This window comes from Dreissena polymorpha, chromosome 7 (assembly GCF_020536995.1).
Source record: "Dreissena polymorpha isolate Duluth1 chromosome 7, UMN_Dpol_1.0, whole genome shotgun sequence".
Lineage (NCBI taxonomy): Eukaryota > Metazoa > Mollusca > Bivalvia > Myida > Dreissenidae > Dreissena > Dreissena polymorpha.
In genome coordinates, this window is record NC_068361.1 from 75,138,988 (window position 1) to 75,162,839 (window position 23,852).

Here is a 23,852-nt window from a genome sequence, read left to right on the forward strand (position 1 = left end):
TCGTATTGCAAAGAATTGTCACAATAAGTACCTCAAGTTTTTTTTTTCCTCCACATTTTCATCTGTGGCACATATGCCATGAATTGAATCTAAATATGACAAAAAATAAAATGATTAAAAATTTATATATGGTTCCATTAATTTGTTTCCCACGTGTTAACCTTCAAATGTTATAAATTATTTTAGAAGAAAGGACATACAAATGAAGGACTATGGATCAGATCAAATTTTCCTGGACTTAGGAAAATTGGTCTCTGACTGTGGTTAATAACAACTACTGCAGCAAAGGTTCCCTGTTTAAGAGCTAACCAAGCGAGATGTTGCAGAGTTTGCTATTGGTTGTTTTAGAGCTGACCAAACGAGATGTTGCAGGGTTTGCTATTGGTATTTTCAAAGCTGACCAAATTAGATGTTGCAGAGTTTGCTAATGGTTATTTTAGAGCTAACCAAGCGAGATGTTGCAGGGTTTGCTATTGGTTGTTTCAGAGCTGACCAAGAGATATGTTGCAGGGTTTGCTATTGGTTGTTTCAGAGCTAACCAAGTGCGATGTTGCAGGGTGTGCTATTGGTTGTTTCAGAGCTGACCAAGCAAGATGTTGCAGTTTGCTTTTGGTTGTTTTAGAGCTGACCAAGGGAGATGTTTCAGGGTTTGCTATTGTTTGTTATAGAGCTGACCAAGCGAGATATTGCAGTGTTTGATATTGGTTGTTTCAGAGCTAACCAAGCGAGATGTTGCAGGGTTTGCTATTGTTGTTTCAGAGCTGACCAAGGGGGATGTTGCAGGGTTTGCTATTGGTTGTTTCAGAGCTGACTAAGGGAGATGTTGCAGTGTTTACTATTGGTTGTTTCAGAGCTAACCAAGCGAGATGTTGCAGGGTTTGCTATTGGTTTTTCAGAGCTGACCAAGAGAGATGTTGAAGTGTTTGCTATTGGTTGTTTCAGAGATGACCAAGGGAGATGTTGCATGGTTTGCTATATGGTTGTTTCAGAGCTAACCAAGCGGAATGTTGCAGGTTTGCTATTGGTTGTTTCGGAGCTGACCAAGCGAGATGTTGCAGGTTTTGCTATTGGTTGTTTCTGTGCTGACCAAACAAGATGTTGCTGGGTTTGCAATTGGTTGTTCTAGAGCTGACTAAGCGAGATGTGCAGGGTTTGCTATTGGTTGTTTCAGAGCTGACCAATCGAGATGTTGCAGGGTTGCTATTGGTTGTTTCCGAGCTGACCAAGCGAGATGTTGCAGGGGTTTGCTATTGGTTGTTTCAGAGCTGACTAAGCTAGATGTTGCCCGGGTTTGCTATTGGTTGTTCAGAGCTGACTAAGCTAGATGTTGCAGGGTTTGCTATTGGTTATTTCAGAGCTGACTAAGCTAGATGTTGCAGGGTTTGCTATTGGTTATTTCAGAGCTGACTAAGCTAGATGTTGCAGGGTTTGCTATTGGTTGTTTCAGAGCTGACTAAGCTAGATTGATGCAGGGTTTCTATTGGCTGTTTCAGAGCTGACCAAGCTAGATGTTGCAGGATTTGCTATTGGTTGTTTCAGAGCTGACCAAGCAAGTTGTTGCAGGGTTTGCTATTGGTTGTTTCCAGAGCTGACCAAGCGAGATGTTGCAGGGTTTGCTATTGGTTGTTTCAGAGCTGATTCAAGCGAGATGTTGCAGGGTTTGCTATTGGTTGTTTCAGAGCTGACCAAACAAGATGTGCATGGCTTGCTATTGGTTGTTTTAGGGTAACCAAGCAAAATGTTGCAGGGTTTGCTATGGTTGATTCAGAGCTGACCAACAAGATGTTGCAGGGTTTGCTATTGGTTGTTTCAGAGCTGACCAAGAGAGATGTTGCAGGGTTTGCTATTGGTGGACTCAGTGGTGGGGAGGAGAAGACGCAGTTCTGGAGAATGGTGGACGTCTCTACTGACCACCTGCCCAGAGAGAAGCCTCGATATCTCATGGGAGTCGGGGTAAGGGTCACAAATATTTAGGAGGGTTGTTGCAAACTGTTCTTCCACACAAATACATCATGTTGTTTTGGAAAACTGTGCTACAAATATTCAATAAGGTGAATGCAGAGTAATCCTTGTTCACACAAAAATTAACTTGATGTTTTATAAGTGTTGTCGTGGATCAGCTTTATGGATCTACAAAAGAGATTTCTTTAGACAAAAAAATCAGAAATTATCCCCTAGAATTACCCCTGTGGACAGCACAATGTGAGAATTTCATAAGTCTGTGTACCTGAGTAGCTTATCATCATAGTTCAGGCATTGCACACGAAGATGGAATATGGGTTTTGATTCAGTATTGATTGAGCCCAACAGATAATCTTTGAGTGTATTGCAAAACTATGAGATCCCAAACAAACGGGTTGCTGATATAAAGAAACTTGAATGGCTAAGATGTTAAGTTCTTTCACCTGATGTAATCATTTAAGACAAATGTTTTATTCAGTTAGCTGGGCACTTATTCACATTAGATACAGCAGTCTCTTAAATGAGGTTGTCACAGTAAAAATGCCAAAAACATAACAAATATGTCACAGTGAGGATCAACATTGGAACCTGAGTTTTTATTAGGTTTTTTATCCCCCGCCAGAGGCGGAGGGATATTGTTTTGGCGTTGTCCGGCTATCCGTCCGTCCGGCCGGCACTTTTGTGTCCGGAGCCATTTCTTGGAAGTGCTTTGGCGGATTTCATTGAAACTTGTTATGAGTATATATATGCATAAGAGGATGATGCACGCCAAATGGCATTGTACAACCTTCTGTTAAAAACAGCGTTATGGCCTTTTGTATCTTGAAAAATTGCTTTTTACTATAGGCACTTTTGTGTCTGGAGCCATATCTTGACGGTGCTTTGGCGGATTTCATCGAAACTTGGTATGAGTATATATATGCATAAGAGGATGATGCACGCCAAATGGCATTGTATACCATCTGTTCAAAACAGAGTTATGGCCCTTTGTATCTTGAAAAAAAGCTTTTTACTATAGGCACTTTTGTGTCCGGAGCCATATCTTGGAAGTGCTTTGGCGGATTTCATTGAAACTTGGTATGAGTATATATCCCCCGCCAGAGGCGGAGGGATATTGTTTTGGCGCTGTCCGTCAGGCTGTCCGTCCGTCCATCACTTTTGTGTCCGAGCCATATCTTGGAAGTGCTTTTGCGGATTTCATTGAAACTTGGTATGAGTATATATATGGATAATAGGATGATGCACGCAAAATGGCATTGTACACCATCTGATAATAACAGAGTTATGGCCTTTTGTATCTTCAAAGAAATTCTTTTTTTAGTGTCAAATATAACACTTTTGTGTCCAGAAGTATATAGGCGGGGGGATATCAATTCAACGAATTTGCTTGTTTATTATATGTTATTGATTACCATTTTATTTTCAGGTTTGCAGAGGATCTGGTTGTGTGTTCAGCTCTTGGCTGTGATATGTATGACTGTGTGTACCCCACTAGGGACTGCTGTAAGTGTGAACACCGTGTTCTATGTATAGCTGTGTGTACCCATTAGGACTGCTGAAGGAGTGAACACCTTGTTCTATGTATGTTTGTGTGAACCCCACTAGGACTGCTGTAAGTGAGAACACCATGTCTATGTATGACTGTGTGTACCCCACTAGGACTGTTGTAAGTGTAAACACGATGTTCTATGTATGACTGTGTGTACCCCACTAGGACTGGTGTGTCAACACAATGATCTATGTATGACTGTGTGTACCCCACTAGGACTGCTGAAAGTGTGAACATGATGTTCTATGTATAACTGTGTGTACCCCACTAGGACTGCTGTAAGTGTGAACACGATGTTCTATGTATGACTGTGTGTACCCCACTAGGACTGCTGTAAATGTGAACACGATGTTCTATGTATGACTGTGTGTACCCCACTAGGACTGCTGTAAGTGTAAACACGATGTTCTATGAATGACTGTGTGTACCCCACTAGGACTGCTGTAAGTGTAAACACGATGATCTATGTATGACTGTGTGTACCCCACTAGGACTGCTGAAAGTGTGAACATGATGTTCTATGTATGTGTGTACCCCACTAGGACTGCTGTAAGTGTGAACACCATGTTCTATGTATGATTGTGTGTACCCCACTAGGGCTGCTGTGTGAACACCATGTTCTTTGTATGATTGTGTGTACCCCACTAGGACTTCTGTAAGTGTGAACACCATGTTCTATGTTGTATGACTGTGTGTATCCCATTAGGACTGCTGTGTGAACACCATTGTCTTCATGTTTAATTATTCCATGACAGCCCTACCTTTGGTCTAGTTACATCCAGCTATTACTGGTTGTTTAAGCTAGAGCAATATTTTGTCTATTATTAGTGGATAACAGTTGATATTTTACAATGAATGCATTGATTGCTAAGTAAACCCTCTAAGTTTTCTGATTCTAATGAGTTAAACTAATTATCAATTTGTCAAAATGGTTCTTTAATTTGATTTTTTTAACAGACTAGTGTTGGTAATTATTTATTGAGATACTCTTCATGTTCATTAGTTATAAAATAATTATTAAGTCCACACAATGTACTGCCACACGGGAGTTGATAAAGTGTTTTTTTCAGACTTTCCTGCATTTCAGAGGTTTGGTAATGCGCTAGTACCAGAAGGGAGTCTGGCCTTGAAGAACAAGAGTTTTGCTGATGACTACCAACCAATAGACGCACACTGCACATGTTCTACATGCCGCAACTACACTAGGGCCTACCTGCATACCGTGGCTACAAATGAGGCTGTGGCCAGCTCTCTCATTACAGTGCACAATGTGGCTTATCAGGTAAATAATACACAATGGAGATTCATTAGTTGCCCAGAATGTTTATTTTTATGATATCTTGGCTTGCTCAAAAGGATTGAATTAGTTTGGCACTTACAAATTTGATTTTCAGTAGTAAAAATGCGTGTTATTAAAAAGTGATATGATTAATTACTTACTGTCTTGATATGACTGATTACTTACTGTCTTGGAATGACTGATTACTTACTGTCTTGATTTGACTGATTACTCACTGTCTTGGTATGACTGATAACTTACCGTAACTTTATTTGTGTGACTGATTACTTATTGTCTTGATACGACTGATTACTTACTGCCTTGATATGTCTGATTACTTATTGCCTTGATGTAAGGAATTACTTTCTGCATTGATATGACAGCTTACTTTGCATTGATATGCCTTATTAATTAATGTCCTGCTATGACTTATTACTTACTGCCTTGATATGTCTGATTACTTATTGCATCGATATGCCTTATAAATTAATGTCCTGATATGACTGATTACTTACTGCCTTGATATGACTGATAATTTACTGTCTTGACTTGACTGATTACTTACTGTCCTGATATGACTGATTACTAACTGCCTTTATCTGCCTGATTACTTACTGCCTTGATATGACTGATTGCTTACTGCATTGATATGCCTTATACATTGCTGTCCTGAAATTACTGATTACTTACTGCCTTGATATAACTGATTATTTACTGTCTTGATATGCCTGATTACCTACTGCCTTGATATGACTGATTAATCACTGCATTGCTATGCCTTATAAATTACTGTCCTGATATGACTGATTACTTACTGCCTTGCTATGACTGATATGTGTTGCATGATCAAATCTGCTCAGATAAGTTCTGATTTTCCCACAATGTACTAAGTCTTGTGTACATTTCATCCACTGTACAGCAGAATTTTTTTTGCAATTGTTAAAAGTCTTATTATCTAGATGCTCTTGTAATACTTTATTTTATTATTCCCCCAGAACATAGGTTCTGGAGGCATGTTAAAATCGCAAAACTAAAAAACCGTCCGTTTGTTAGTTAGTCCGTCACTCCGTCCGGATTAGTTTCCGCTCAATAGGTCAAGCAATTGTCATAAGATCTTCACCAAACTTCATGAAAATGTGTAAGGCAATAAGATCTAGGACATGTTGGATAATCGGCCAAATTGATCCAGACTTTCCTGAGTTTCGGCCCTTGAATCATCTTTAAATTGGGTTTTGTCTCGTTTCCGCTCAATAACTCGAGCAATTGTCATCAGATCTTTACCAGACTCCATGAAAATGTGGAAGGCAATAACATCTAGGTCATGTTTGATAATCGGCCAAATAGACCCTGACACTCCTGAGTTACGGCCCTTGAATCATCGTAATTTTTTTTTTCTCTTTTCTGCTCAATAACGCATTAAATGTCATAGGATCTTCGCCACACTTCATGAAAATGTGTAAGGCAATAACATTTAGGTCAAGTTCAATAATCGGCCAAATTGACCCAGACACTCCTGAGTTACAACCCTTGAATCATAAAAAAATTGCGTTTTTTTCTCGTTTCTGCTCAATAACACCAGCAATTGTCATTATATCTTCACCATACTTCATGAAATTGTGTAAGGCAATAACATCTAGGTCAAGTTCGATAATCTGCCAAATTGACCTAGTCACTCCTGAGTTACGGCCCTTTAATCATTAAAAAATTGCTTTTTTCCTCGTATCTGCTCAATAACTCGAGCAAATGTCATAGGAATCTCGCCATACTTCATGAAAATGTGTAAGGTCATAACATCTAGGTCAAGTTTGATAATCGACCAAATTGACTTAGACACTTCTGAGTTACGGCCATTCAATCATTTAAAAAATCGCATTTTTCTTGTTTCCGCTCAATTACTCAAGCAAATGTCATAGGATCTTCGCTTCGCCACACTTCATGAAAATGTGTAAGGTCATAAGATCTAAGTCAAGTTCTATAATCAGCCAAATTGACCAAGGCACTCCAGAGTTACGGCCCTTGAATCATAAAAAAATTGAGTTTTTTTCTTGTTTCCGCTCAATAACTCAAGCAATTGTCTCAACGGATCTTCAACAAACTTCATAAAAATTTGTAAGGCAATAAAGTCTAGGTCAAGTTCAATAATCAGCCAAATTTACCCTGGCACTTCTGAGTTACGCCCTTGAATCATCAACATTTTTCGTTTTCGCTCAATTACTCAAGTAATTGTCATAGGATTGTCACCAAACTTCATAAAAATGTGTTAAGCAATAAGATCTACGTCAACTTATGTAATCACCCAAATTGACTCAGACATTCCTGAGTTACGGCCCTTGAATCATCGAAAAAAAAATCTTTTCTTCTTTCCGCTCGATAACTCAAGCAATTGTCATCAGATCTTCACCAATCAGTCATTTTTATGTGCCCGGTAGGATGGCATATAGCAGTCGCACCATCCGTCTGTCTGTCTGTCCGGCACACTTTTGGGTTTAGGTTTAGAAAAATGCTCATAACTTCTGTGTCGCTTCAGATGTAACCTTCATATTTGGTATGCATGTGTATATGGACAAGGCCTTTCCATACGCACACAAATTTTGACCCCTTTGACCTTGACCTTATCCTTGGGTCCGCATTAAGGTTTCAAAATCTACACTTAGGTTTCAAAAAAGTATTTTTTGGGGGCATATGCTTCTGATGGAGACAGCTGTTGTTATAGTTCTAAATTGGCAACGGTTTGTCTGTTTTGAAAAGAGAAAAACAGATTGTATATATAGACTATAGATTCTTATTGTTTAATATCACTTATTGCAGTTGGATCTCATGCGAAGTATACAGCTAAGTATCAAAGAGGACAGATTCCCTGCTTTTGTCCAGAAATTCTTCTCTATACGACACCCAGATGGACACTACCCAGAATGGGTCATCCAGGCACTGGACAAAGTGAATATCACACTACTGCACAACAGTGACTCGCAGTCGAACAAACTGGACATTGCGGGGAGTGACCATATAGGACAAGATGGTATCAAAGTGTGACACTGGGAGATTTATAAACACTTTATTGGAAACTTATGTATAGTTGTATAAAATTCAGTGTTATATACAAAATAATGTTATTTTATTCTATAAAAAAAAATAATTGCAACCTGGTTAGTTCTGGATTTTCTGAGTTTGGTTATGGATTTTTTTTACACAAATAAAACAGTACATGCACTTAGCAAATAATATCAGTTTAACAAACTTTGGGTTATGCCTGCCATCCTTGAAGGTTTCTATATTCTGTTTTAGGTTTTTATATATTTATTTCAAAATAAACTTGACTGAATATAAATATCACAACAAACAAAAGGAATGTATGCAAGTATCATAAGAAAGTGTATAAATCTTCCACCAAAGACAGCAGTATATTTGTGATATCAGTCTACCTATATGTTAATATATCTTGTTATTTGTAAACAAACACTCAATAATTATAATTTAACAATTGCTTCAGTACCAAGTCTAAAACTCAATGGACTGCCAGAAGTACAAGAACTGCATATCATAGTTGTAGAAAATCTAAAAATCAAAACCCTGCAGACTTCTTAAGGTTTTCTTGGATATGCAAATTTAGTAACTTATGTTTTTAAGTTTCACACTGCCTGCAACTTAACATTCACTTAAGTGGAAAATAATGAGTGTTAGTGTTTGCCAGATGTGTCGATACAGAACAGAAATGAATTGAAGATATGACAGTCACTAAGGAATGGTGGTGTTTTAGTTACTTATAATAATGAACACACAAATTAATATCAACTAAAATAATAACATATTATAAATATTGCTTTTTAAAACGATGAGTAACAAAGCAAAAAAAAATTAAAAAGTATATATAAACATTGTTAAATTGTAGAAAAATATGAGATTCCAAACTTAGTTGTAAAATACTGGTATCAAAATTAATCGAAAAGCATAAAACATTGAATCAATATCACAATGAGAAAATTTGATAGCTATATTATAGTGTTTACCAGTTTAAATTTGAAGCAACTGTATTTGGTCCTATAGAGACCAGATAATTAATGAAAAACATGCAGCAAGTTTATCTGGCATGGCTTATTGAGAAACACCCAATATTTACATACATAGCAACATTGCTTGCTAAACTGCAAACATCTAATTTCATACATGTAAATGCATCAAAGGATAAAATAATGTGCACATGATATATTTCCAGGAAATTTATAAAAAGCAATTTTTGTGTGTGTTGAGCTTTAATTCCCAATGAATATTGTTTGAAAAGTTTCATTTCCTAATGTATGTTGTGTAAAGCTTACATTCTCATATATATTGTGTGTAAAGCTTAAATTCCTAATATATATTGTGTGTAACTCTTAAATTCCTAATGTACCAGTATATTGCGTGTAAATCTTAACTTCCAAAAAAGTTTCATGACATGCTAGTATAAAGTGCAACCATATTTAATACACACCCAATTTTATTTAATGTGAAATGAGAAAAGATTTCTAGTCCAGAAAACTTATATTGAAACTTATGCGTAAAACACTTGGTCTCATACATCGTCAAGTGAGGGTAATCAATTAAACATAAAAAATATTGTGTTTGCTTTACATAAGAATGAGTAACAAAACAAAGAAACAAACAGAGTATACATAAAGGAGAAAATGTAGAAAAATATGAGATTTTAAAAGTTCTTGTAAATTATGTAGCAGTCTGCACAGATTTATAGGAGACGCCAAAGACCACTTTTTTGTATTTATTGCTTTAAGATCATCTCTTTTTCAACAAAACCCAGCTCAGATGGAAAGTGCAGGGAGTCTTATTCCTGTGTCTTGTAAGGCACCTCCACGTCAAACCTCTTGTAGATGACGAAGGCCCCAGCCAGTCCCAGCAGGGCTCCAATGATCAACATGCCTATACCGAGGCCTGCCATCGAGCCTGTAGGGCGGGAAAACATGACATACATGTGATTCAGAACTTGTTTATGAAGTAGATGAAGGAAATACTATCACAACTGAAGTTAATTTAGAATTTCTGTATAAAAAATGTATATCAGATAAATGGGATTTCATGCATGTGTGTAAAGTGTCATTCCACAATAGCCTGTGCAGACTGCATAGGATAATCAGAGGTGACACTATGTTTGTACTGGATTTTCATTGAGAACAAGAGATGTGCTTGTCAGAAACACAATGCCCCCTAATGCGCCGATTTGAATTAATTTTATTTTTTTGACCTTTGACCTTGAAGGATGACCATAACCTTTCATCACTCAAAATGTGCAGCTCCATGAGATACACATGCATGCCAAATATCAAGTTGCTATCTTCAATAAGTTATGACCAATGTTTAAGTTTTGAGACAGACACACAAACATACACACATACAATGACAGATAGACAGGCCAAAAACAATATACCCCCGATCATTTGATCCTTAGGCATAAAAATACCATTATAGCTGAAAGTGTCATCCCTTATTAGCCTATAGGTGTTGCAGACTATGACACTTTAGGCCCATGCATTTATTTCTGCTTTCTCAGTGGCATATATTAAAATGTCGTAAATTAACATAATTATACACCATTGAATCATGATTTTTTCATGTCATTAATCTAGACATTAAATGTGCAGGGACTGCAGGTTAAATGTCACCATTGTATTAACGTACTACACTAAGCTTCACTGCTTCAGTCTAGTTAGTTTACTATTTTGTTGCTTTAATTGTGTGGTTACATTTAATAGACCCTCAGTTACTGATCTGCATTTCAAGTCACTCACCAGGTCCATACTGCTTCATTGTGGACTTCTGACCGTCTGTAGTTTCTGCTGCTGACTCCCACAGTGACCCTTTCTCAATCATCAGGTGCTGGAAACACAGCAAACACACACCTACATACAGCAGCTCAATGAAAATATTCAACACAACAAAAAACATGGCATTTCCATAAAACCATGTTTTCAACGTTTTAGTTATTAATTTAATGTAAAAACTTGCTCTCCACGTGAGCAACCCAGCTAATTACTGTTTATATTTATATATGTTAGCAATTTTTACTTTTGGTGACCTTGACCCTAACTTGACTAGCCCCAAACAACTCAAATGTTTGGTCTGCATATACATGTAAGCAGCCTGCACACACAATTTCAGTTCAAATACCTCCATCCCATTTCAAGTTGTTCCCCAGAAACCTTTTAATATTTACACTGACCTTGACATTGATCTGACTTGCCCCAAACGCACTCCCAAGCTTAGTTTGCATGTAAGCTATGTACACATTTTAATTCACTGCAATTCCTCTATATTAAACTAAGTAATTCATCAAAAACCATTTTTCTATTAAAAAAAGACCTTGACATGGCCTTACCCATATACAATCACAAGCTAGGTCCCTTTATAAGCTTACTATATACCAAGTTTCATTAAGATTGGTCCATGCAAACTTAATGCTATCTACCACCTATGATGTTTCCATCCAGAACACATGCCAGCCATTGACCGCCCACCTGCCTGCTAATTCCCAATCTTAAAATCAGGATTTTCAACTTCTTTTTTTTTCAAAATGGTTGAAAATTCGGTAAATCAAGACTTATAACATTGAAGTCAGGAAATCTATAATTAAGCCATTATGGTGCACACATTTTGACACACTCCCTAAAATGTTGGAATGAGGACACATACATTAATGGATTAATGATTTGGGGCAAAGATAAAGAATTGTCTTGTCCAATGAGTTTGTCTCAAATTCTTCATCAGGCAACCCACAAAATCAACGAAAATTAATGTTCTACAAATATAAATGCTTTGGCAGTATGTCGTAAGCAGTGTGTAACAAAGGTTGCGGTCCGCTTACAGCCGTCTTTTTGTCCTCGGTCTGTACTACAAACTGTGGCGATGTCTCAGTCTTCTGTATCTGCACAGTGAGGAAGGCCCTTGCAACGTCTATGGGAATGCCAGTAATGTTGAGGTTATGGAAACCTGGAAACATGTTTGGACGACTGCATTTTCAGTTAGAAGAGACTGTCTTTAAAAAAAATAACATAAGAGCAAAGAGCAAACCGCACAGGGTAATCTGGAATGACACTTTATGAACATGCACATGCATCAAGCCCTGTTTTTCCAAAGGCTAATGTCATAAGGTTAAAAGTAAAGTCAATGATTTGAATGGGTTCCAATTTGAAATCAATAATGTCATTGAGCAAGGTTACACACTGTATTAGTGGAGTATACGTACTAATACTCCTTACCTGCTACATTGTTGTCAAGGAGATTGAAGGAGACTGTCACAGCAAGAGATCCCAGGAGGGTTTCATCCCACTAAAACACACGGTGTGCCACAAAGTGAAGAGAGGTGTTCAATGATACAATCATATATCAATAGTTTTGCAATTGTATCGTCTAGAGAGCCATTTTCTGTGAAACAATAAACATTCGTTAAAAGATGCAAATAGAAAGAGGTGTAGCTAATAAGTGCTTTCTGCCTTAGAAAATCAGAACACATTTAAACAACTTAATATATAATTTTAATACATCAATAAATTGTCCTTGTCTATGGACAGTAAAATTACCCGCTCTGGGAAATTTGGGCATGCTGGGTGAGTCCAGAAATTTTGTAAAGTATTAAATCAAATCTGGCGTTGAAAGCAGGTATACAGTCTTGTAGTTCTTACATCAAAGTATTCCAAATTGGGAAGTCTCTTAGAAAAATTGTAAACACTTATTTTGGATATTTTTATGACTGCAATTTTTTATGTGGTAATATGTGGTAAGCAGAGTCATGAGAAAATCGGTTTTATGTAAAATGCGGCTAGTGTGGCTCAAAACCAGCCAGTGCAATCTGGATAGGAGATATCCTGTCCGATTGCCAGACCACCAAACCTTGTGTAGCTCCTGTGAAAATGCGCAGGCTGGTTTGGAGTAATGCTGACCACATATGCCCTAAGATCCATGTATGCATGATGTAACACATATTTTATATTTCTTCTTAATGGCTTACCTGGAAACAAGTACTGAATGGTATTTGCTTACAGTAACAGACTGAACAAGACATGACTAGTGTTTGCTTACAGTAACAGACTGAACAAGACCTGACTAGTGTTTGCTTACAGTAACAGACTGAACAAGACCTGACTAGTGTTTGCTTACAGTAACAGACTGAACAAGACCTGACTAGTGTTTGCTTACAGTAACAGACTGAACAAGACATGAATAGTGTTTGCTTACAGTAACAGACTGAACAAGAGCACCGCCTTGCGGGTGCAGACCGCTCATCTAAATTCTTTTTAAAGTTGAAGGGACTCTCAATTTCAATCACAAAGGAGGGAGGGGTGGAGTGAAGAGGGGTGTATAGTGTGGGTGTGTGGACATTTATTACATTATCTGCGAAAAAAAAAAAATTCCGGGGGGGGGGGGGGGGGGGGGAAACTCTCTGGGTTCGATGGTTGGACGGTATTTCATAAATAAAATAATCAAAATAAATATTTGTGTTTTTTAACTGTTTAAAAAAAAAATTGGGGGGGGGATGCGGTGGGTATAGTGTGAGGGTGTGGTGGTCATTTGTGAGATGATCTTAAAAAAATTAAAAAAATTAGGGGGGGGGATTCTGGGGGGTGGGGGGAGGGCACGGGGGATGGTTTGGGTGGAGTCTATTGTGGTATGTCAGGTAAGAGTAGTTTTGTCAAAGTATCAATCAAATCTAATCATAAATAAAGAAGTTATGGCAATTTTAGCAAAATTTAATAATTTGACCTTGAGAGTCACGGTCATTCAAAGGTCAAGGTAAAATTCAACTTGCCAGGTATAGTAACCTCATGATAGCATGAAAGTATTTGAAGTTTGAAAGCAATAGCCTTGATACTTTAGAAGTAAAGTGGATCGAAACACAAAATTTAACCATATATTCAAAGTTACTAAGTCAAAAAAGGGCCATAATTCTGTAAAAATGACAACCAGAGTTATGCAACTTGTTCTTTTACTGTACCCTTTTGATAGTTTGCGAGTGTTCCAAGTATGAAAGCAATATCTATGATACTTTAGGGGTAAAGTGGACCAAAACACCAAACTTGACCAAATTTTCAAATTTCTAAGTATAAAGGGCCCATAATTGCGTCCAAATGCCAGTCAGAGATACATAACTTTGCCTGCACAGTCCCCTTATGATAGTTAATAAGTGTTGCAAGTATGAAAGCAATAGCTTTGATACTGTAGGAATAAAGTGGACCTAAACACAAAACATAACCAAATTTTCAATTTTCTAAGTATAAAAAGGGCACATAATTCTGTCAAAATGCCAGTCAGAGTTACATAACTTTGCCTGCACAGTCCCATTATGATAGTTAGTAAGTGTTGCAAGTATGAAAGCAATAGCTTTGATACTTAAGGAATAAAATGGACCTAATCACAAAACTTAACCAAAATTCAAGTCAAAATGCACGCCAGAGTTATCTAACTTTGCCTGCCCAGTCCCCTCATGATAGTAAGTAAGTTAACCAAGTTTGAATGCAATAGCATTGATACTTTCTGAGAAAAGTGGACCTAAACGCAAAACTTAACCGGACGCCGACGCCGACGCCAAGGTGATGACAAAAGCTCATTTTTTTTTTCAAAAAATAGATGAGCTAACAAGACATGACTAGTGTTTGCTTACAGTAACAGACTGAACAAGACATGACTAGTGTTTGCTTACAGTTACAGACTGAACAAGACATGACTAGTGTTTGCTTACAGTAACAGACTGAACAAGACATGACTAGTGTTTGCTTACAGTAACAGACTGAACAAGACATGACTAGTGTTTGCTTACAGTAACAGACTGAACAAGACATGACTAGTGTTTGCTTACAGTAACAGACTGGATACGAGTGACCGACACATCAGCAAGATGGGCAACAGTGTGCTTGAAGGCAGCCACAAACTCACTCTGGTAATACATCAGCGTTTCTTTCAGTGACATCCCTACAATAAAACGTGCTCTGGTTGAACAAGGCTTATCACATGTGTGAAAAATATTTACCCAGATAAGCCTGAGCAAACTCATAACTCATGTATTGTTCATCATAGAAAATGAAATTCAGTGCTCATGAGCACCATAATTTAGCACCCAGACAGTGTTAGTAACAGTTAAAACTAACACAGTCTAGGTGCTTAATTTTGGTGCGCATTTCACTTAATTTTATTTGCTCAGATCAACAATACACGAGTTATGAGTTTTTAGCTATCAACAAATAATGAAAAAATAATTTTGTACCACATAACAAAAACTAGAAATAGAAACAAAATACAAATATTTTACAATGCCTGAAAAATACTCTACAATCAGTTTACATAAACATGATAATAACTTTTGACTGATATAGAATAAAAGAATTTGTACAAATGGTGAAACATGTTACTTCACTTCAAATACCAAAATACATTGATAAAGGAGATGGTGATTTCATATTTTCACAAACTGGTAAAGAATAAACAAATGTCGTATAAAATGAAGCGGAGACTCTGTGAAAACACACACATGATACAATTAGCATACACATGTACCATAGCAACTACAACAGACACACCAAGTACAATAGCATTAACCCATACCTGCTAAGCAGGGTTCGACATTAATTTTTTTTACAGCAAGACCGTCGGAACAGCTCCTCTTAAAATGAACTAGCCCAAACCTGATGTCTACTAGACCATAAATGACATAGCAAATGAACACAATGGTGTCATGTAACTGTTTAATCAGGATTTATCAGTAAATAATCAGTGAACACCAGATTTTTTATGCATAGAGTAAAACAATAAAATAACCCTTTTTTTTGCTTTTCTTCGTCAAATTCAAGCCATGGGAACTGACTTGATTTTCCATCTACGATAAAATTGACGTTTTCGTGTTTCTTCATATTTATGTTTCGTGTCAGTTAAGCATCGGATTCTTTTTTATTTACTGATTTGTCGGACAAAAATCCGAACTTGAACAAAGTCATTCTTTAAATTACATTATCTTGTCTGATACGCAAAAATGTTTACATTGACGATACCGATTTTCGATAAAAGTCGTAAAATCATGCTCTTCAGTTTTACGACACTGAAAATCATTAATATTCATGACAACTTGACCAATTGAAACAAGCAATTTCTGCAGGAAGCTCTCCTTTGCGTCTAAAAATAGCGACGAATCATGTGAATGCTCCGCGTTTACTTAAATATACTAGTTTTGTTTTAATGTAAATTACGGATACAAGAGTAATTTTACACATTAAAAGTAAAGGTTTTGGCAGCAGTTATTTATAGTTATATGAATCAGTATAGATTTTTTTAAATATATGTACGACCAGTCGGACAAGCTAGCCCGCAGTTTTACTAGCCCGACCACAGATCTTACTAGACAATGTCTGTCGGACGTGCCTTAGTGTCAAACCCTGCTTAGTGAAACTGGCAAAATGCTACCAGCATAAACCAAGCAACTACAACAGACACACCAAGTACAATAGCATTAACCCGTACCTGCTTAGTGAAACTGGCAATATGCTACCAGCATAAACCAAGCAACTACAACAGACACACCAAGTACAATAGCATTAACCCGTACCTGCTCAGTGAAACCAGCATAAAACCAGAACAGACTGCTAATCAGTAACTTAGGTTGGCAACAAAGCTTCTAAAACTTAAATATATTAACACAATTCTTCAATATAGTTTGATATTCTAAGTTACTAACAAGAGCATCGCACAACGGGTGCCACGCTCGGCTGCGAAAGCTTGTCAGATTTTTTTGATTTTTTTTTTCAGAGGTCGCAGTGACCTTGACCTTTGACCTAGTGACCCAAAATGGGCATGGCGTGTAGAACTCATCAAGGTGCATCTACATATGAAGTTTCAAAGTTGTAGGTGGAAGAACTTTGATTTTAGAGGCAATGTTAAGGTTTTTGTTAAAGTTTTATATTAGAGGTCACAGTGACCTTGACCTTTGACCTTGTGACCCAAAAATGGGTGTGGCATGTAGAACTCATTACGGTGCAACTACATATGAAGTTTCAAAGTTGTAGTGGAAGCACTTTGATTTTAGAGCCTATGCTAAAGTTTGATATTAGAGGTCACAGTGACCTTGACCTTTGACCTAGTGAACCCAAAATGGGTGTGGCGTGTAGAACTCATCAAGGTGCATCTACATATGAAGTTTCAAAGTTGTAGGTGGAAGCACTTTGATTTTAGAGCCAATGTTTTAGCATGATTCCTACGGCGGACAAGCTGGCTATGACAATAGCTCGGGTTTTCTCTGAAAACAGCCTCGCTAAAAATGAGCCAAAATGTGTATCTGAGGTGTACAGGGTGTAGCCACTGTCTTACCTTGGCCTCCATTCATCACCAGAACGTAGAAGGTGGTGTAGTGGTGGCCAGGTGCATAGCACAGGGTCATGTCAAACACATCTTGGGATGGATGACCATTGGTGAAACCTACATAATGCTCAAAGACGCTCTGGCTAGGCTGGAAAATGCAAAATAATCATGTCAGAAAATACTTCCATTACGTAATATATTCGGTAAAAGAACAAAAAACATGTTTGTATTGTTTGTACTCACTTTTCAGATATCAGTTTTGATAACTTTCTTTGAGGTATCTAGCATTTTGTTTTACAACTTCTGGTTTCAGACATATATCACTCAAAAAAAAAAACATGTGCCAAAGATGTATAATAAATTACAATAGAAATATTAATTTATCTTTACAATTTACCATAATGGAATGGTTTGTTTCAAGTAATGTCCCCTTAAACTGCATAAATCACTTAATTTAAAGTATTGACACATGCTGTAACTCAACTTTGTAGCATCTTTACAATGTCAAAAATGCTGTATCAACCCTGAGCAGCTAAGTGAAAATGGCTACAGGCAACCAGCATAAAACCAGAACAGCCTGCAAACTCGCAGTCAGTTCAAGTTTTCTGCCAATTGCTGCTCATGAGTATCATAGGATTGGAAATGAAGCCTTTAAAATTTGAATCTTATAAGAAAGGTCATACAAATTTTTTGATTTTAAAAGGGATTACAAATGTATCACAGTATGCGAGTTCTAAAGGCAAAAACATATGGTTTACTTTTTCATCCTTTGCTGGTATGAAGTGGTAGAAGCCGACTGGCTGGGGTATCTTCTGCATCCATACAGGCATGTCTGGGAGTCCCTCCTTGCCATGTTGAATGACCCAACCATCCTATGTAAAATCATAAATATCATTGTCTATCAATAAACAAAGTGAGGGTTGTGTGTGCATAGTACCTTTTATTGAGTATGCGATTCTCTTATATGGCCATTACATAAAGTTGAACAGGAGATTATGATCCTGAGTGAAATCGTTTACTACACAAGTAGAACCAATTCACTGTAGAGTCTGAGGCCTAAAAGAGGGTTGTACTCTAATGATCAATTAACATGAAACTTAAAACAAGTTTGCCTATATCACAGACACAAAACTGACAAATGTCTTAATAAAATGCAAATAAATGCTATGTGATCTATGAAGTACCCAGAATCTTTCAAATTAGTTTTCAAACTAAACTGAGGTTGCAATTAAAACAGTCCAAATACATTACAGTAAACCATTTCTGAGCTTAATTCTGCACAGGCTAATCAGGGATGACACTTTCCGCTTTTATGGTATTTTCATTTAAAGGAAGTCTGTTCTTACAGAAAATCTTGTTTAGGCGGAAAGTGTTGTCCCTGATTAGCCTGCACAGGCTAATCTGGGACGACACTTTACGCACATGCATTAAGCTCCGTATTCTCAGAACGCGACTCATATTACCACAAACATTGCACAAGGTCACATACCGAAATGTGTTCAAAGAGCAGCTCAAAGACTTCACCGCTAGTGGCATTTTTGTGTCCCCAGGAATACACTGGCATATCCCGCCAGGTTTTCTGCAGTTGAAACATACACACGAATACAATAAGTAACCATTCATAAGAATAGCATTTTGTTGAAAATAAAAGCAGAGGGTCGTTTCATGGAAATTATCTCAATTTGATAATCTATTTACTAGATCATTAATTTAAAAGTGGAACCCTATCTGTACTGGACTTCATTAAAGGGGAGAAATCTTCCTCTTTAAACTGAAGTTCTGTATATCAAAGTTTTTTTACCAGAATAATCTAGACACCAGCCCTTTTCATAAAAAAATATCTAGAAAAAAGTACTACAAGAATTATCTAAACAAGAGTTGCTGTTAACAAAAAATCATATTACCAGAAGTCCTTTTTACAGGAATCAGCTTAAAAACAAGTCTTTTTTTTAATGAAACATCTAAACATGAGTCCTTTTTACAGGAATCACCTTAACACGAGACTTTGTGACAGAGAATCATCTTATCATATGTCTTTTTAAAAGGAATAATCTAACCATGAAATCTGTTATCAGGTATAATCTAAATGAGAGTCCTTTTTATAGGGAATCATCTAAACATGTTTTTTTCACAGGAATCATCTCGGACGTGATTTTTTGTTTACAAGAATCATCTAGACATTAGTTTTTTCACATATAGTATCATAACACTTTGTCTAGTCCTTTATAAATGAATGATCCATACAAGAGTCCTTTTGTACAGGAATAATCTTAACAGGAACAATTGTCATTTTCAACAGGCAGGAACATCTATGTAACAGTCTAGAGGTTCGAAGAACTCATTCGTGAAATATTCAGGAGTCACGTCAATAAAAGATCATTTATTTGATTGGAATGTACCAACAAATGGTACACTTTCTATGACTGGGTTTGTTGGAATAGCCTCAAATCTATACAAGTGACTTTTTCTCTATGGGAAAACTAGGCTTCATGCAAATGGGTAAATTATCGCAAACTGCACACTGTCAAATCAGGGACAACAGTTTCAGCTTTTATGATTTTTTTCTTTTAAAGTTAGCACTTTTATAGCAAAAATACAGTTAAGGCGCAGAGTGTTGTCCCTGATTAGCTGTGCGGAGTGCACAGGCTAATCTGGGACAATAGTTTATGCATATATATTAAGCCCCGCTTTCGCACAGCGCGGCTCAAGTTTATACATTGTAACTCACAATGCCCTGGTTAAGCATCTTCGTGCCATTCAGATGGAAGTATTTCATGATGGGAGGTATCCCCGCTCCTTTGTACTGCAAAAAGTCCATCTCTGGCAGCTTGCGCACTGTGCAGTTTCGTGTCACCTTGTCAACTATGTACAGCAGGCCTGCAATCCATTTGAAGGGACTAAATGACATGTTTAGCAGAATAGTAGAAAAAAAACTATTTAAGTTAAATTTAACTTTCTTTATACTTTTTCAAAGATTTTATTTCTTCTTTTTTTTTTAAATAATCACAAACTGGTTAGCCAGTATTTGTCGGACAGCAGTAAATAACTGGACGTTCAAATTATTTCGTGTTTTGCAACGCTTAAACACAATTTTCATTGTCACATACTTACAACCGCTTTTTTTTCTTGAAATTAATGGCATCAATTTGTTCAAAGGCAAGTAATATGGTGTGTAATGGGATTGTTCACAAATTTCTTCACAATGAAATGTGACATCTGTGCAGGGGATGTTTATAGCATGTGCATGCACAAAATATATCTCCTAAACAAAACCCAACCTGTGTGCTTGTGATTTTTGTTTGTCTACTACAATAAAGCAGTTCTCAATTATTTTACTTACAATTTTTCACTTAAAAAGACCCTGATGTGATGAACACTCATACAGTATTTAAATTATTGCTTTTGTATACAGTCCACTCTCGTTATCTCGACATAGAAGATCTCGATATTCTCGGTATGTCGAAATAAGCCCAATGTCCCAACTGTTTTCCTTCTTTATCGATATAAATAAACATCGCATCTTTGACTTTCGTTGCGTCGAATAATTTGATATCTCAATATAAAATTTTGTCCCGAGTCCCGATTTTACATGTATTTACTGTGGTTTATCTCGAAGTGCGAATAACTGTCCCAGTGTCAGCAAAAGGTGAGAAATTGTGTCTTTGATACTTCACTGTCCCGCTTCGCTTGGCTGCTCCCGATACTGTGTGGTAGGAAATTGATCTGTTAATTGCATCAATGATCACACGTGTTTAATGTCGTTAGCCATTAATCCTTGAATAAGGCCTGTCACTTTAACTGTCACTTTAACATCAATTAACTGCATTTAATACACAGCTTGCCGAAAGGCCAAAAGACTTATTGTTTTTACAAACAACATTCCAAAACTCATTGAGTTATATTTTTGCGTATATAAACCGTTGCAAATTTGCAGAATGATTGGACGTCAATTGCATCATTACTTTAAATAGCAACATTACCGGATGTGTTTACTCGACAGTTAAGAAAAATCATAACCGCATGTGTTGATGCAATTCTGTAAAACTTAAAACGCCATTTTAAGCATTTAAATAGCAAAATTAATCGTGCCTCGTTAAAACGCATATAAATCAGGTAGAGAGTATTATCCCTCACAGTGACGGCTTTAGTAAGACCACTTAGCAAGTACTTAGATGTTAAAAACAAGGTCAATTTTCGTCTCATTTTTTCTTTGAAAACACTTAATCAGATATCTCGAACTCTCGTTATCTCGATATTTTTTCTTGTTCCCGCCGACTTCGAGATAACGAGAGTGGACTGTATATAAACTCAACACTTGTTGTTGTATACGAATATCTTAATTGCTTGAAAATGTACCTCGTAAACATTTCAAAGAAATAGAAACAAATATCATTTCATTTTTATAAATTAACTGTTTGGATTTTCTCCCTTAAAAAAGGATAATATTGTTAGATCAAAGATCTATAAATAACATGTTATATTCCGTTGCTTGCACTGATATCGAAAAAATAAATTATAACTCTATTTACACGCGCAGAAGATGATATATTGCACCATCATATTAAATTAATGTATTTACTTTATTTCAACGTTAATGTTAAGAAAAATTCAGTGTAACTCTAGTTTGTCACATTTAAAATAAAGTTCTCATTTCAATCGCTAAATATTTATCAGGTTGTGTTTAAATAGAAACAAAGGTTGCTTTGTGTAACATTGTCACTATTTACCATATTGAAGTTAAGCTGTGTGGCTACAACTCAATTTGACAAAACAAGAGATGTGTTCGTCAGAAACACAATGCCCTCTACAGCGCCGCTTTGAAATACCATCTCCCTTAAAAGCTTATTACTTACCATGGATTTTGTTTTTTGACCTTTGACATTGAAGGATGACCTTGACCTTTCACCACTTAAAATGTGCAGCTTCATGAGATACACATGCATGCCAAATATCAAGTTGCTATCTTCAATATGGCAAAAGTTATGGCTAATTTTAAAGTTTTCGGACGGACACACAGACTGACAGACATACAGACTGAATGACAGTTCGACTGTTATATACCACCTTACTGCGAGAGGGGGGGGGGGGGCGGGTCTGTAGACAGTAAAAAATTACCAAGTCAGACATCGCTGACTACCAAGGCCTGTGGTTTATCAAAGAGATCATAACCACAGTTCATCATGTATCTATGAATATAATTCCACAGGTATATTATGAAAACTACCATTCACAAATTAGTAGAAGAAAGAAATGATAATTATATCATAAAAAACCCTTTGACAAATCAATAATTTAAGTTATAAATAAACAAAATACAAAATCTGTACAGTAACTGTGAAAAGAACTTAAATTCTTGGCAAGGAAATATATAATCTGAGATTAATAATTATATAAATAACTCTCCTTGAAAATAATTGTTTCTAACAAATCTCTATTTTTAGTAGAAAAAATAATTATAAGCCACTACTCAGAGCTCTAGATAAGATGCGTATCTGCGTATTTACGCATTGAAAAATAAAAAAACGCTTTAAAAATCGGCACAGTGCGTAACATTACGCAATACAAATCTCGGTACGCAATTTTGATCAATTAAAGTGCGTAGCCGGTTTAACAAATAATCCTGTTAAGGGTTTAGTGTAAGTTTACTATTGAATCAAAAGTAAGTCAATCAAAAGAACAGTGAAATAAAAATGGCGGCTCATTGTGTTCTAGGTTCGAAAAAGGGACGTTTCAATCGAACAGCGGCTCCTGCAGGAAGTAATTGTATATTACAATATGCCATAAATCTTATGATGCTTCTAGAAATTTTTTAAATAATTTTAAGCGATCTCATTGTTGGAGACGTTTATTGTTAACTGGCATAGACCACATATAGTGTGACTTTATTTTTCATTGCACAATCAGTGCCATAACTTAGTTTAATTGCGAAATGGCGTTCGTGGTGTACTACATGAATACTATATGCAAGAAAGACCCAATCAAGGCAGAGATACAACACATGTAAGTTGCACATTTTAAAGAAAGTCTGTTCATATCATCATTGATTATTTATTCTGTTTGAATTTATTAATTAACAAATAATAATAATTCTAGATTAAACACGCTATGTACTATGTCAGTTTTCTATGGAAATGGAAAATACACCTCAAAATTCCGAAATACCCTTTATGGCTGAAACAAAGGAGTAAAATACCCTTTAACAATAATTTCAGGGGGTAAAATACCCTTTAGACTAAATCCTTATCTAGAGCTCTGCCACTACTGTTACTGTAGATTCACAGGTAACCTTAAGGTACCCAAGATACTTGTATGCCCAAAAGTATGATTGTGTGCTTGGCTTGACCATAAAATGTCATTTTGATTATGCTTCAGTTGTATGGTTACATATTATTATATATAAAATTTCAATATAGCATTTGGCCGGTTTAGAAATTATCTCCCTTTAAATCTTTTTATTTCCCTTGATTTTGTTTTTATGAATTTTGACCTTGAAGGATGACCTTGACCTTGAACTTCTACCACTCAAAATGTGCAGCTTCATGAGATACACATGCATGCCAAATATCAAGTTGCTATCTTCAATATTGCAAAAGTAATGGCCAATGTTAAAGTTTTCTGACGGACGGACACACTGACTGACTGACAGTTCAACTGCTATATGCCACCCTACCGGGGGCATAATAATGATCTAATTCCCACTGATCATTACTCCAAACAGATTTTAGAGGTCATAACTCC

The 23,852-nt window shown here is 36.5% G+C and overlaps 2 protein-coding genes across 2 annotated transcripts in view; one reads left to right on the forward strand and one right to left on the reverse strand.

The window, feature by feature from the left end:
• Nucleotides 1-317: 317 nt before the first annotated feature.
• Nucleotides 318-7,936, forward strand: LOC127839837 (queuine tRNA-ribosyltransferase catalytic subunit 1-like). The gene is made up of 7 exons (XM_052368226.1): nt 318-384; nt 852-1,013; nt 1,494-1,611; nt 1,725-1,953; nt 3,870-3,899; nt 4,599-4,793; nt 7,599-7,936. Exons 1-7 carry the CDS (start codon nt 318-320, stop codon nt 7,821-7,823), a joined length of 1,026 nt encoding a protein of 341 aa, XP_052224186.1. The 3' UTR covers nt 7,824-7,936.
• LOC127838062 (uncharacterized) overlaps nt 7,832-23,852 on the reverse strand; it is a 29,517-nt gene continuing 13,496 nt past the window's right edge. The window contains exons 8-16 of the mRNA XM_052365622.1: nt 19,843-19,991; nt 18,604-18,693; nt 17,873-17,986; nt 17,124-17,262; nt 14,629-14,741; nt 12,035-12,104; nt 11,641-11,765; nt 10,568-10,655; nt 7,832-9,725 (exon numbers count right to left, since the gene is read on the reverse strand). Of these exons, the coding sequence (XP_052221582.1) occupies nt 9,607-9,725; nt 10,568-10,655; nt 11,641-11,765; nt 12,035-12,104; nt 14,629-14,741; nt 17,124-17,262; nt 17,873-17,986; nt 18,604-18,693; nt 19,843-19,991 (1,007 nt within the window). The 3' untranslated portion in view covers nt 7,832-9,606. The remainder of the gene's footprint in view (nt 9,726-10,567; nt 10,656-11,640; nt 11,766-12,034; nt 12,105-14,628; nt 14,742-17,123; nt 17,263-17,872; nt 17,987-18,603; nt 18,694-19,842; nt 19,992-23,852) is intronic.

Bases quoted from the DNA above. Each gene is read 5' to 3' on its own strand.
- LOC127839837 (XM_052368226.1), top strand. From the start codon at position 318: ATGTTGCAGAGTTTGCTATTGGTTGTTTTAGAGCTGACCAAACGAGAT. The intron at 1,954-3,869 runs GTAAGGGTCACA...CGATGTTCTATG, and splicing joins GATATCTCATGGGAGTCGGG to TATGACTGTGTGTACCCCAC. The intron at 3,900-4,598 runs GTAAGTGTAAAC...CCTGCATTTCAG, and splicing joins TGTACCCCACTAGGACTGCT to AGGTTTGGTAATGCGCTAGT.